Below are 15,004 nucleotides of genomic sequence, written 5' to 3' on the forward strand. Positions count from 1 at the left end.
AGAGGAAGCCCAAAACCATCCATAGCCACAGGCTAGACAGTACCCTGTAACACACGTGCAAGACACGTAGGGGTTCACCAGATGTTGCCGCTGAAGATGAACAGATCACACGGACACAGGTCGAGGTGTGGTGAAGAGAAGAGCGAGTTTATTTTTCCTCCCAGGATTTATAGGCTCCTGACCACGGCCAGGGATTGGATGGTCAGGATAACACTTTCTCACAGCACTGGCCATGAGAGATGTCCATCACAAGACGTGTAACAGAAAGAATGTACACATATCTATGTTTACAGTTACTGTCCTGGGAAAGTCTTTAGAAAACTATGTTAGCAAGCTCAGAAGCTGAGTTTTCAGGGCGACAGTGCTTCACCAATATTAAGCAGGGGGCAACTGAGTCTTTTATTAAGTATATTGATAAGTTAAAAATAGCCATTGAAAAGCAGATAGAGAGGCCTCAGGCACAAAAGGAATTATTAGTAAAAATAGCAATGGCCAATGCTAATCAGGAGTGCAAAGCAGTTTTGCGAGCCCTCCCTCTGGACCCTGAACCAACCATAGATCAGATGGTTGAAGCCTGCACCAAACACTCCTCTGCCTCAAGTGAGAATACAGTGGCACTTGCAGTGGCTAAAGGAGTGGCAGAGGCGATATCTGGAGCTTATGCTGCAGACCCCAATAGAAATTGTTGTTTTAATTGTGGTGAGCCTGGACATTTTTTCAAAGACTGTCCGGAGAGACATTCTATACAACCGCCAGCCCACCAACGGTTCCCCAGACAGAACTGGCATTCGGGAAACTTCAAGCAGAGCGCGGGACGGCCCCGCGCTTCGACATCAAATCAAATGCCGCACTGTTCCACCCCTCCTGCCAAACCCACCATCCTGCCTCCACGGGGGCCCCAATATTAAGCCCAGCAGGTGGAGCGCCTCAGATGGGAACCTGGCGTCAACTGGTAACTAGACTCTCTTTACATATGAAAGGTGACTGTGTTTACAAAGTCCCCACAGGGAAACGTGGACCACCAGGTGGTCCCTCTAACATCTTAATACTTGGGGATCCAACTAACTGTCCAGGACAAATTCAGACTGTTCCTGAAGTCCAGACTGTATACCCTGGAGATGAAATTTCCATCTCTTTGGCCTGCATAGACCCTCCTTATTATTTAAAGGAACAGACCCCTGTGGCACAGGCCTTTTTACTTCCTAGTGACTGCCCAGATCATGTTCCCCTCAATCCCAGCGCTATGTGGACACAGGTTGTGGGCTCCTGCAAACCCATTGTGGACTGTAGCCTGTTTTGCTATGGGGAAAGGATTCAGCGCCCAGGAATGATAGACACTGGAGCAGATGTTACCATCATCGCCCGCTCCGAGTGGCCAGACAATTGGGAATTACAACCTGTAGCAGGCATGATTTCAGGAATTGGAGGGATGACAGCCTCCATGAGGAGCAAACGGAATATTGTCATCGAAGGACCTGAGGGACAAATGGCAACCATCAGGCCATTTGTGGTGAGAGCACCAATCACCCTCTGGGGACGGGATCTCCTGTCCCAATGGGGAGCTTCTCTGAGGATTCCCAGCAGGGATTTTTAGTGGGGGTCACTGAGGAGCGCGCTATGCCTACCATCCCCCAACTCACCTGGAAACAGCACCATCCAGTGTGGGTTGATCAGTGGCCCCTATCTGAGACCAAACTGCGCGCACTGGAAGCTCTCGTAGAAGAGCAGCTTGCCAAGGGCCACATCACTGAGACCAATAGCCCTTGGAACTCCCCTGTCTTTGTCCTACGCAAACCAGGCAAAGACAGGTGGAGACTCCTTCAGGACCTCAGGAAAATCAATGATGTCATTGAAGACATGGGCCCCCTCCAGCCTGGCATGCCCTCCCCTTCAATGCTCCCCCGAGATTGGAAGCTGGCTGTCATTGACATCAAGGACTGTTTTTTCAACATACCCCTCCATCCTCAGGACGCCCCCAGATTTGCATTCTCGGTTCCCTCTCCAAACAGACAAGCACCTTTAAAAAGATACCATTGGCTAGTCCTTCCTCAAGGGATGAAAAACTCTCCTACCATCTGCCAGTGGTACGTGGCCCGCATCCTGTCACCTGTGAGGACCCTGTTCCCAGATGCTGTCATCCTCCACTACATGGATGACATCCTGGTTTGTGCTGCTGACGATGACTATCTGCACCGGACTTTACAAAAAACTATCCAGACGATCGAGGACGCTGGATTTGAGATCCGTGAGGACAAGATCCAGCACACCTGCCCGTGGACCTACCTGGGACTCCAGATCTGTGAGCGGACCATCGTGCCCCAGCAGCTGAGCATCAAAGATGACCCCAAGACCCTGCGGGACCTACATCAGCTCTGCGGGTCCATCAACTGGATACGCCCTCTGCTTGGGGTAACAACAGAAGTCCTTGCACCCCTCTTCAACCTGCTCCGTGGCAGTGAAGCCCTCGACTCACCGCGCTCCCTCACGCCAGAGGCTCGAGAATCCATCACCAAGGTCCAGGAGGCCCTGTCTTCACGGCAAGCCCACCGGTATGAGCCCAGCCTGCCCTTCCAGCTGGTTATCCTGGGTAAGGCCCCGCGCTTACACGCACTCATCTTTCAATGGGACACTGCATTGAAGGATCCTCTCCTTATCATTGAGTGGATCTTTACACATAACCAGCCCACTAAGACTATCACCACTCCACAAGAAATCATGGCTGAACTCATTAAAAGAGCTAGAGTCCGTCTCCGCACTCTTGCAGCCTGTGAGTTCACCTGCATCTTCCTCCCATTGGCAACTGGAAGTTTAGAGCCTTTGCTCCAAACCACTGAGAGCCTCCAGTTCGCTCTCGATAGCTATTCAGGCCAAATTTCTATACACCCACCTGGCCACAGACTTTTCAAAACCACATTTAATTTGGTCCCCAAATCATTACAGAGCAAAACACCGCTCCAGGCCCTGACGGTTTTCACAGATGGCTCAGGGAAATCCCACAAGTCAGTCATGACTTGGAAGGACCCCAGGACACAGAAATGGGAGTCTGATGTCCAAGTGGTCGAGGGATCACCACAGATTGCTGAATTAGCAGCCGTTGTCAGAGCTTTTCAGAAATTCCAAGAACCTTTCAACCTGGTGACTGATTCGGCTTATGTAGCTGGAATAGCTATGAGAGCAGAACATGCGTTTCTGAAAGAAGTCTCTAACCCAAATTTATACAAATTGCTTTCTGAATTAGTATATCTTATCTCTCACAGAAAGCAACCTTACTATGTCATGCATGTGAGGGCGCACACCGACCTCCCAGGTGCCATTGCCGAAGGAAACAGGAGGGCAGATGCCTTAGCCATGCCTGCTGCAGCAGCCAATGTCCCTGACATTTTCGCACAAGCGAAATTGTCCCACCAGTTCTTCCACCAAAATGTGCCTGCACTGATGAGAATGTTCAGACTACCCAGAGACCAGGCTAGGGCAATAGTTGCCACCTGTCCTAATTGCCAATCGTTCCAAATACCTGTTGTTAACTCTGGGGTTAACCCCCGAGGACTTAACAGCTGCCAGATATGGCAAACCGATGTCACTCACGTCCCATCCTTCGGGAGAGTCAAATACGTACATGTCTCTGTAGACACCTTCTCTGGTGCAGTGTTTGCCTCAGCCCATGCAGGAGAAAATGCCAAGCACACCATCCGACATTTTCTCCTTGCTTTTGCTACCCTGGGAGTCCCAGAACAAATTAAAACAGACAATGGACCTGCTTACACCTCTCACAAACTAAGAGACTTTTTCAATGAGTGGGGGGTGAAACACACCACGGGCATTCCTCATTCCCCTACAGGGCAATCAATAGTAGAAAGAACCCACCAAAACCTAAAAAGAGTCCTTGATCACCAGCGAGGAGGAACAGAAATCATTCCTCCCATTGAGAGGCTCTGTAAGGCTCTATATGTCATGAACTTTCTAAATTGCTCGCCTACAGAGCCTGACCCCCCTGTAATACGGCACTTCTCTAACTCAACTCATGCCAAACTCACAGAGAAGCCGCCGGTGCTGATCAAGGATCCTGAATCACAACAGACATCAGGACCCTTCCCACTGATTACCTGGGGGAGAGGGTATGCGTGTGTGTCCACACCATCAGGACCTAAGTGGCTCCCAGGGAAAAATGTAAAACCTTACTTAGGCCCTACAAACCCTGCACCAGATTCAGAACTTTCAAAGTCTCCTGAGACCCACACAGGTCCAGAAAAACAGCAGCCCACTGCAGCCTGGAAACGGAGACGTCGTCGGAGTCCACAGAACCGACCTGCCACCAGACCAACAACCAGACAGAGGCCAAACCGTCCTGCTACCAGAGCTGCAACGAGACGACTGCCAACGTCACGCCTGACACCGTGACAGTACACAAGTCTTCTTAACTCCCTCCCCCTTCCCCTTCTTGCCCTCGTTGCCCAGCCCAAATTGCCAGCTTACACCCAAGTGCACCTCTGCTGCTGCTGGTGTCGAGTCTTGTGTCCCCAATACACAGAATAACCTTGCTTATAATTGTTTAGTTTTTTGTTTTTTGTTTTTTTTTTAAAGAGGGGGGAGACGGGAGAGGAAAGGGAGAAAGAAAATAGCTCCCCCCCCTCCAAAAATTAGAGCTAATCTTCTATGTCCTGTTGTAGAAAATGGAGAGCAAAACCCTCCTTGAGTTCCTGATGTCCCTGATTATCTGGATGCTCCTGAAAACATCAGCTGTGGATGCCTGGCTAGTAGCACAGCCCCAGGAGAACGTGTGGATCACCCTCGCAAAGACACTCCAACAAGACCACATGTGCTTGTCCATGGGCAGTGCCACCAACCCTCTGTCATCCTGCCTGGTAGGGATTCCTTTAAAGCCCCATGAATATCCTTTCACAGGGAAAGAACCCAACCCAGTAGACACTTGGGATGAGTGGACAAAGATCTTGCCCCATGCACCAGAGGAACCCCAGGAATTAGAGCTTTTGGGATCCTCCAAAGCTGCCTACTGCATAAATTTTAATTATCACCCAGTAGCCAATGCATGGCCTGCCTCGAAATACCAAAAGGCAATTAAATCAAGGAAAAATGTAACTCCCAACAGTAAAATTTACAGTCAGTCCAAATGGTGCAATTACACCAGCAGCACACGATCCACCTCCTCTCACTATCCCAGAGTGCTGCCCCGGGGAGTGTTCTTGATCTGTGGGGATAGAGTGTGGGCAGGAATCCCTTCCCGACTCCGGGGAGGTCCTTGCACGCTTGGACAGCTTACCATCCTCACTCCAAATTCAACTCTAATAAATGATTGGCTGAAAAAGAATGAATTGGCCCACCAAAAGAAAGATCTCACACAATTAGATGAAAAATGTGATAACCAAATTAAAGATCGGTCCTACACGAAGAAGATAGTGATGTCAGCATTTTTGCCGTGGGCAGCTGCTGCTAAAGCCCTTGGTGAGCCTTCTCACCTGGAGTGTTGGCTTGGTAAGCAGGCCAACCGGACCTCCTCTGTCCTGAGCGACCTCCTGACAGATGAAGAAACTGTTAGGCATGCTACGCTACAAAACCGAGCTGCCATAGACTTTCTGCTCCTGGCCCATGGACACGGCTGTGAAGAATCAGATGGTTTATGCTGCTTTAACCTCTCCAGCCCCAGTGAAGGCATCCAGGCCCGCATCCAGAGACTCCAACATGCAGTCCAAAAACTCCAGGCTGAAAAGGAGCCCCAGTGGCTTGAAGACCTTTTTGTGAGCTGGGGACTCGAGAGATGGGTTGCCTCCGTTCTCAAGAACATTTGTTGGGTTTTCTTGATTGTTATTATCTTCCTAAGTATGTTTTCATGTTTTAAGAAGCTATCAGCTAACTCTCTAGGGGATGCCTTTTTAATAAATAAAGAAGTGGGAGTTGTGGGTGCGGAGGAGCCCGCTGGGCCCGAGATACTGGCCCTCCCCTGGAGAGGAGATACTTCTCTGTAAGAGCGACACAATGTTGCTCCCAGGGGTCTTTGAGTTAGTTATGTTAAACTGTTGTGTTTCATTGGTGTTCCCCCCCTGCTGTCCCACCCCGATACAGGTATCTGGGGCTTCCCCCCGCCCCTCTCCTTCCCCATAAATATCCCGGGTTTTCCTCTGTTCGGGAGATTCGCTGTTACCGGCACCCTTCGCCGAAGCTTTGCCTGAATAAAGGCTTGTGCCTCGGTGGAACGCTGGACCAGCTATCTCGTCCCTGCTTCCTGTGTTGCCTGCCCGCCGCTGCTGAGCTGAGCTGAGCTGAGCTGAAATCACTATACTATTACTGAGCTGAGCTAGAATCACTCGACTGCTCGAAGCTGCTCGCATGCGCTTCGGGCCAGCCTTTTTCAAGGCTGCTTCTGGAGAAGTCGCGGTGTTCCGGGCTTTCCACCACCGCGGCAAACCACAGGGAAAAACCCCTCAGTTTTCCCATACTCACACAATTGCTGAAAGTCAGCATACGAAACATCAGTTCCTCTCTGATCATGCACTGCATGCCATATCTCCAAAACCAGGCCGTCCGTAAGAGGAAGCCCAAAACCATCCATAGCCACAGGCTAGACAGTACCCTGTAACACACGTGCAAGACACGTCGGGGTTCACCAGATGTTGCCGCTGAAGATGAACAGATCACACAGACACAGGTCGAGGTGTGGTGAAGAGAAGAGAAAGTTTATTTTTCCTCCCAGGATTTATAGGCTTCTTACCACGGCCAGGGATTGGATGGTCAGGATAACACTTTCTCACTCCACTGGCCATGAGAGATGTCCATCACAAGACGTGTAACAGAAAGAATGTACACATATCTCTGTTTATAGTTACTGTCCTGGGAAAGTCTTTAGAAAACCATGTCAGCAAGCTCAGAAGCTGAGTTTTCAGGGCGACAGGTAGGTGCTTATTCCCTGTGGAAAAGCCTTCTTGGCCCCAGAGAGCTCTGCAACAGATAGTCTAGACCTTTAAAGATCAAGTTACTGTTTTGTTGTCCTAGCCATGGGAAGGAAAGTGGATCACATCCAGAATTCCTCCAGGTCCTGGTCTTGCTGTCAGCATTCTGAGCAAAGTCTGGCTCACATCTAACTGTGTCTGATAACCCTGATTGCAGATGAACACATGTGTATCAAATGTTAAAGATGACCCTCCAAAGAATACCCATTAGAATTTAACATTAACCCTGTATTTTGAAGGGAAGTTCTTTGCTTTATATTCTCCTGCTCAAACACCATGTGGCTTAGCAGGGCAGTCAGTGAACCGTAGGTGTATGTGCATAATCCTGGTCTGATTGCATTGGTATTGAATTGCAGGTAGAGCATTAAATTGATTTTACAAAAATATCTTTGCAAGTATCTAGTATTGATGAAAAAGTCATTGTCCATTTGCAGTGAAGTTGTGTCTGTGCAGTGAGGTCAGCTCAGGACCATCTCAGTCCTTATGGCACCAGGGGTGGGTGGAAGCCAAATCCAGCATTGACCAAACCCCACCTGTTGCAGGTGGGAGTTTTACCCTTCATACTTCATACAGCTTTCAGCTAATCAGCACACATCAAAATTAATCTCTTATTAAAGCTTTAGTGAACTTCTAACAATAAATGGATATATAATTAACATTGGCATTCTTATTAAATCCATATTAGGGTGCTTGTTTGAGACCACTGACACTTTTAATTAGAGGTGTTGCTAAGTGCTTCTCCTACAACAGTAGTTGTGGTTCCTCCCTGAAAGCATCAGACCTGAGGCAGATACACCCATAAGGAGGCTCCTCAGCTGGTGGTGAGCTCAGAAGCTGAACAAATAATTCAGTCCCCCCCCATCCTATTTTTAGTGGCCATGTGTGGTGTGTCTCTTGTGCACTGGGTGTTTTAAAGCAATTTCAGGTTCGCGCCCCAGTTCACAGATGGCTCTCAGAGCATGCCTCTCTCAGTCACTAATCATCCCACCCTTAAGGAAGTGAGAAGCTATTTGGATGTGTTCTGGCCATAGTCAAATTATAGGCAAAACACACTGTTCAAACTCTGCCTCTCACAAGCAAGGCCAGATCCTCAGCTGCTATAGCACCCTTTTAATTATACTTGTGGAAACAGTTCTCCACAATTCATCTGGTTTCCTTCACTTGCATATAGAAACCTAGAATTATAATCAGCACTAAATTGTAGCTGGGATTGTATTACATGATTGATTAGATCACTGGTGCTGTTCCTGACTTTTCTTTTCCTACTCTTTTCTGAGGATGTGATAAGTAGTGCTCAGATATAGTCCTATAGCTGCAGGGTGAATATCACCTTCTCAAATTCAGTTTAATGGAACTTTCTTTCCTTTTGTACTCCCATGGAAATAGCAATTGGGCTGGATAAGATCACACATGACTGTTACCATAATTTTGCTCTGTGTCAGATACGATCTCATCAGAGCTTGACAGTATCACCAATTTGAGAAAAGGGTACAAGCATTAGAGCTGAGATATGCACCCTTTAGCAATCCTTCCGTTTCTGGGGAAGGTCTTTTTGGAATGCAAATTATTGGGCATTATGCTCTGAAATGTTCCAATAACTTTTGAACCACAAAATTATATGACTGTCAGAATTGAGGTCACTTCTACCCCTCCTCCCCATACCTGAATACAAGTTTGAAAGTAGTCGGCTCTTAGTATTCCAATAAATTTCATTTTCCATATGAAAAATGAAGGTTTGATTTAAAAAGTAATTTTAGTGTTAAGTTACCTATTTATGGTGGGTCCTGCACTCAGCTTGCATGAAGCAGATGTATAAATATTCTTTCCAGCCAAGGGCTAAATCTTGGTCCTGGCTCTGAGACAGTGCACAGGGAATTGGCCCATGTGACTGGATAAAATTCCAACAGAGGAATTACTTCTCTGTTTTGTTTGATCCCTGGGAGTATGTAAATTCTGCCCTCCTGGGCAATAAACCAGGATTTGCAGAAGTGCCTTGAGAATTTAGGATCCCAAATCCTGCTGAATAATATGGGGGATTTCCAGCACTGATATCCTGGGCATTTGAAAGCCCCAGTGTTTGCTCTATGGGAAGCAGATACCCCATCATGGTTCTGGCTTCTCTGCTTCCTGGTCCTGCCCAAAAGGGTGAGAAGCCTTTTCTGTTTCTCTCTTTCTCCACAGGGAAATCAGCACTATAGAGTTATTAATCGAGTTTATGGAAGTGGCTAAGCATGATTGAAAGGATGCTTGCAAATGTGAGTAAAACTTGACACTGGCTCTTTAAAAGTGAGTAATACCATTCTAATTGTCGTCCTTACTGCTATAGATCACAATAAGGTTATGTTGATGGAACCATTAAGCATAGGAAATGCTCTAAGCACAATATGTTAGTACTAATTATAGAGTAATTTAACAACAATATATATAGAGGGCAATTTTGCATGCCGATTCACCATGGCAAATTTAATTGTATGGAAGAAGGGGAAAGCTAAATATTTTCAATAAAGAGTAAGATGACAGACACTGTGTGGTTTTTCCAGTGCTGGTGGCATTCCTGACTCCTTTTGAAAGGGTTGCTGCCACTTCACCCCACTGAGCATTCCTCTGGTACATGATTCACAGGACACAGGAGATCTTGGACAGATTGCTGGCAGCAGCTCTGAGTCTCCTCAGCCAAAGCAGAAGCGTGTTATTCCTCATTGAGGCAGGTAAGCTGCGAGTGGAAGTGATGTGAAATGGTAATGGAGAATGCACAAATAGGCCCCAGGGTCATTTCCTTTTTGTCAGGTTGCAAGAAGGCAGAAGCTGTTACTCACTAAAATACATCATCTATCAGCATTAAGCTTACCCCCCCTTTCAATTATTGCAATTTACACAGCTGTGAAAGGGCTGAGTTTAAGAGGTGTTTCATTGTTTTGGGTGAGATAAGTTATCTTGCTCTTTGCCTCAAAGACATCTTTTTTAATTAATATTGTAGTTGCCTTTCACTGTTCTGGACCCATAAACAGATATTTGAGAGTATTTCTTTCTTCAGAATGGTTAAAAATTCTTCTTCCTGAAGTCTGGGAGGTGTTTTGGCAGTTCTAATAGTGTCACTCCCAACACAGGTGGAAGCCTGTGGGTATTAATAGACCTTAGTTTTAGCAGATGAGGCTTTTCCATGCTAAACTTCATTCTTGTTTTTGCCAACATTTTGGTAACCCTGCTCCGGTGTGAGGCTAACAGTGCAGCTTCTGCTGATGGGAAAAGGCAACTAAGTACTGTGACACTGCATTTCTCTTTCATTGTCATGAAAACCTGAATTCTGTGCTACTTCAGGGCAGCATTTTCCCCTCTATTTGTCCTTCTGTATTGAAAACCAAATCACTTGATGATTCCCTTTTCTGTTTTACTGCACAAATTACAATAGGCATCTCTTCAGAATTGCAACTTATATTTTGAAATAGCTTTTAATGTTTCCTTCCGCAGACAGTCTATCTGTTGTAATAAGTTTTTTAAACAACATTTTTATTACCTTGAAATGGCTGAAGGAGATGATCCTCAGCAACTGATAAACCAAAAGAAGTCTGTTTGAAGTCAGTAGAATGATGCTAATTTTTACCAGCTAGAGCAATGGTTCTTGACAGCCCTAGAACAGCAGGATGACTGACTCCTGAACCATGTCACTACCTGGCAAAGCTCAGGTAAATTCGGTGGAGGTTTATCTTGTAGGATGAACTGTGCCATCTGCTCCCCTGTAGGTGATACTGTACCATGGTTTGTGAGATTCACTCCCGGAGACAGAAACCCACGCCCCCACTTTCTGGACTGCAGAGATTTTTGATGAAAATCTAATGCTGTCTACACGTCAGTATCCCTGCAGTGTCACGGAGATGACAGCTCCCTAGCAGGGGAAGCAAAGTGCTGCCGAAGCAAAGACACGTTACAGGCAAGGGATTTCCCTCCGCTGCTCTCCTCCCACGCCCTGCCCGGCTGCAGGGCAAGCGCTGCCTGAGCGCTTCTGCCCCGGGGCTCCTGCGCCGCCGTGGTCACCGGCAATTTGGCAGGAGTTTCCCAAAGGGAAGCTACGGGCAGAGCTGCGGCTCGATGTTTGTGTGGAGCGGGCTGCTGTGACTCTCGTTACATGTGGAACGCTAGAGGTGGGTTTTCCAACACCCCAGCAAGGGCTGGCTCTGCTCCAGGCTGGATGCTGCGGGCGGGAGGGAGCCGGGAGATGCGGCAGCTCTACTTCCCAGCACAGCTGGCTCCTGGGGCTCGATATCCACCGAAGCAGCAGCTGGGAGAGCCCAGGTGCAGACGGTGGGCTCTGGGAAAGGCTGGGCTGAGCCACACCTCAGCTCAGTGAGAAACTGACCTGGGTTAATTAATCTCAGGTGTAAATGCTTAGAGCTGTGGCTGCACTGAGCCTTCTTGCCAGCATCTGGAACTTGCCTATAGACGTCTTTCAAATTAAACAATAGGCATTTGCATCTGTAAGAAAACAGTTGTTAAATTTGCACAAATAATCACTTTGTTCCATCCCAAGGGTTTCCAATCAATATTGCATTCCAGAAGAGAAATAATGTAATAAGCCATTATAGAATAATGTTGTGTTCGTTTGTTGATGCTCACAACTGACAGCAAATCTTTATTTTAATTGATTCTTAGATTACTTAAATAAAAGCCATTGTCATTTTTTATCCTGTTCTTTTTATAAAAATAGTTTTATTGTGCTCCTTGTACAAATAAAATTGGCAGGATTGACCAGAAATGGATGTATCTTTTTTTCTCCACACTGTGGATGCAGGCCTGCTTTTATTTTTGGAAGCGATTTACAACTAACAGTACAAGGTTTTGTAAAATGCTGTGGAAACAAGTTGTTTTGGAAGTTCCCCTCTGTATGGTTCTTATTAAAGGTATTTTGCATATATGTTGATGCTTTAGCAATTTTCAACTTGGATGTATTTACACTTGGCATATGTCTTGCAGTGAGTGATTATATTTAAGGATTTTGGCTTTTCTGACTTGAGAGAAGTGAGCTGCTCCTGGGCAAGGGGTGCTCTGTAAAACAAGAGTCTTCCTTACACAGCTCTGAGAATGACAGTCAATGCATGGTTTGCATTTTCTTGTATAATTATAATTAGCTATATATTTGCAGCAATAGCAAATTAAACATCATTAACAGTCCTTGGTGAAATAATGCAGAAAGTACATTGAAAGTAATTTTGTTGTGCCTCATTACATGGAGAGTGGGTAGAGGTGAATTAAGCATTTGTAACAAACCTCTATGTTTACAAAAGCATAGAACTTAATTTTGATGCTGCTGTAGATGTGAGCAGATTTTATTTCCTATCCCAGAAGAAATTAGAAATTTCTGTTTATCTACCCTTTTTACTCTCCCAGATCATTGTCACATAAGAGAGCTGAAGAGACAAGATGTGGGTGCCTGAATGTGAATAGTCTGAGGAACGAAACAGGCCCAGAAAGGATGCTGGTTTACCTTCAGTCACTCAAAAACAACGAACCATGAACTGGGTTTGTAAGGCTGAGGTAGTCTGCACTAAACCAAGTCTTTTTCAATGCACCTGCTTTGGCAGGTGCAATTTTTCTTGTTGTTTGCTTTTCCAAGTGTATTTTCTTAATTTGGGGCATTCTGGACATGGTCTTTTTCCATAGGCAGTTTTTGACATTGCAGAAAGAGGATGCAAGGTGCTCTTGTTGCCATCTAACAGTTGATCCTTCACCACTCCCCAACGTCCCTGAGTGACCTGAGTGGAGAACTGAGGCAGAAGTTGTCTCTCCCTTTCTGAATGAACATTACAAGAAGTGAACACTTGCTTAAAGCCCCAGCCTACTTCATCCTTCAGTCAGGAAATTTAGTCATGACAGTGCTGAGTGAAATGATATTTTTGGCACTGCCAGAAAGAGCACAGAATTTGCATCTCTAGGCTATCTTGTGGCTCACAGCTATACAAAAGTTCTGACATGGTGAGAGCTTAAATCAGCCCACACAGTGTGTACAGGTACACTCTAGGTGCATCCTGTGTATTGTTGTAGTAATTGAATACACCTTAGTTTATCTTCTATTTGTGACTACATGGTCATTATTACTCCTGAAAACTGGAATAATACCACTGTTTGATCCCCCAAGACTGTTACCATGCCAGAAAATTCCTTGCAAATACACATTTTAACAGATCTCATTCTTAGTCAATAGCAAAATGGCAGCTACAGTTTTATCCAAAATTAAAATGCTTAATTCTTCCCTGCTTTTTGGAAGACCTTATGCATACTTGAAGGCTGTCAGTTTCCTGGGCAATGTGTAGATGTTCCATACTGATGAGAAAAGTTCATACTTGTTTTAGGTCACTTTTTTTCCCCTACGTGCTGTTTAATATTAATGATGTAAGTTGCTGTGTCAAAATATTAAATAATTGTAACCTGTACAGGAAAGGAGTTTTATTTTAACCTTTGAAAACTGTATTTACATGTTTTAGTATATATGAATAATGCATAAAGTTAGGCGCTAAGGTTATTTTCAAAGTCAGACATTTCAGGATCAAGCTGTAGAAAACAATAAAAGAGAAGAGTGGTTTCTTTCCTCTTGCTCTCCCTCTTTCTTTAATTCCCCAGGATTCAGGCAATAGCATTGAAGTCAAATGCCATTAGGATTTCTCACTAAACTTCAAAGCTTAATTTAGTCTCTGCTGGAATAAAGAGAGGCATATAAACAGGCACAGTGGAATCCATTTAAATGAGTTACTGTGAAAAAAAAGAATGCTTCTAAGAAACAAATGATCTGTACATTCTTTTAACAGAAATCCTCCACAAGAACAGTGGCTCAGGTGCAGCTGTGCCCCATCCCCCGGGGAGGTGGGTGCTGTCCCAGCTCTGCCCTCGCTGCTGCAGGGTGGGGTCCTGGCCCTGTGCACCCCAAGGCAGTGCAGAGGCTCCAGGGGACCCCAGGCAGGGACAGACCTCCTGATCCCTGTGTGGGGGATGTGGGACCAACTGCCCATGCAATCACACATGCATGTGTTTTCCAGAACATCATTGTAATAGGGTAAGTCAGCATGGAAGATTTGCTTTCTTTTCCAGCATATTTGATGTTTCATGAAGGATGCAGTTGTACTGCAGACCGCTTCTTTATAACCTCTCCCATCAAAGAAATGTTCTTGTCATTAGCAAGGTGTTGCCTCTAAATCACTTCCCTCTCTGTGTTTTTCTTTCATTGTGACTTGAATTTTCTCCTATGAAGTGAGCTGTATAATTTTGGTAGGTTGGTAGTATGTGCCTTATTTCAGAAACATTATGGGTTAATGCAGCTTCTGACATATCTAGAAATCCAAAGGCTGTGATTGTCTGTTTTGCTGTCGGGATAAGTGTTCATAATTCAGTCACTGTGTGTCTGTAGCAACTGCTCCAGATAATGCAGTCTGCTTCCAACACACCCCACTGGTGCAGATCAGAACTGGAAAGGTCTCTCCAGTGTGGTTCATATTTTTGTTTTCAGTAATTTTAAGAGCTTGTGATTCCATAGCTTCTCCTGCCCACAGACCTTGGAGCTCTCCATTGGGCACGCTGAAAGGCAACAGCAGCAAGAGCCACGTGGACAGCTGGATGCTGCTCTCTGCACTGGGGCAGCACCTGAAGGAGCTCTAGCCAAGGCTTTGGTGAGCCTTGAACTGCGGAAAAATCTCACCTGGTGTCTCCCGGATGGTCAGGAGGCAGGTTGGTACCTGCAGACCACCCTCCTGTAGACAGGGGTGTGACAAGCAGGTTCCAAGAGCGGGGCCAGGACACAACTCTGCAGTAAGAGGGCGGGAAGAGACTGGATTGATGAGATCACATTTCCTCAGTTAGAGCTGATTTAATTTAAAAATCTTTGGGCCTCTCACATCATCTTAACTACTGCATAAAACATTCAATAATGCACTTCAATCCTCTTCCTCATTTGAGGGATTGCTTGACACTGATTGATGTCATTAAGAGAAGCCATTCTCCTCTTTGCTGCTCTTTCAGGTATGTTGGGGTTTAGGTGTCCTTCTTTTAGTTCTGGCTCA

At 45.9% G+C, this 15,004-nt stretch overlaps 1 protein-coding gene across 1 annotated transcript; it reads left to right on the forward strand.

Moving 5' to 3' along the window:
- The first annotated feature begins 2,413 nt into the window (after positions 1-2,413).
- LOC131587163 (uncharacterized) lies at positions 2,414-14,603 on the forward strand. The gene is made up of 3 exons (XM_058854736.1): positions 2,414-2,587; positions 4,668-5,661; positions 14,482-14,603. The coding sequence occupies exons 1-3, from the start codon at positions 2,552-2,554 to the stop codon at positions 14,601-14,603; spliced, it is 1,152 nt and encodes a 383-aa protein (XP_058710719.1). The 5' UTR covers positions 2,414-2,551.
- Positions 14,604-15,004: the final 401 nt, after the last annotated feature.

The sequence above is a fragment of the Poecile atricapillus genome, chromosome 21 (genome assembly GCF_030490865.1).
Source record: "Poecile atricapillus isolate bPoeAtr1 chromosome 21, bPoeAtr1.hap1, whole genome shotgun sequence".
Classification (NCBI taxonomy): Eukaryota; Metazoa; Chordata; class Aves; order Passeriformes; family Paridae; genus Poecile; species Poecile atricapillus.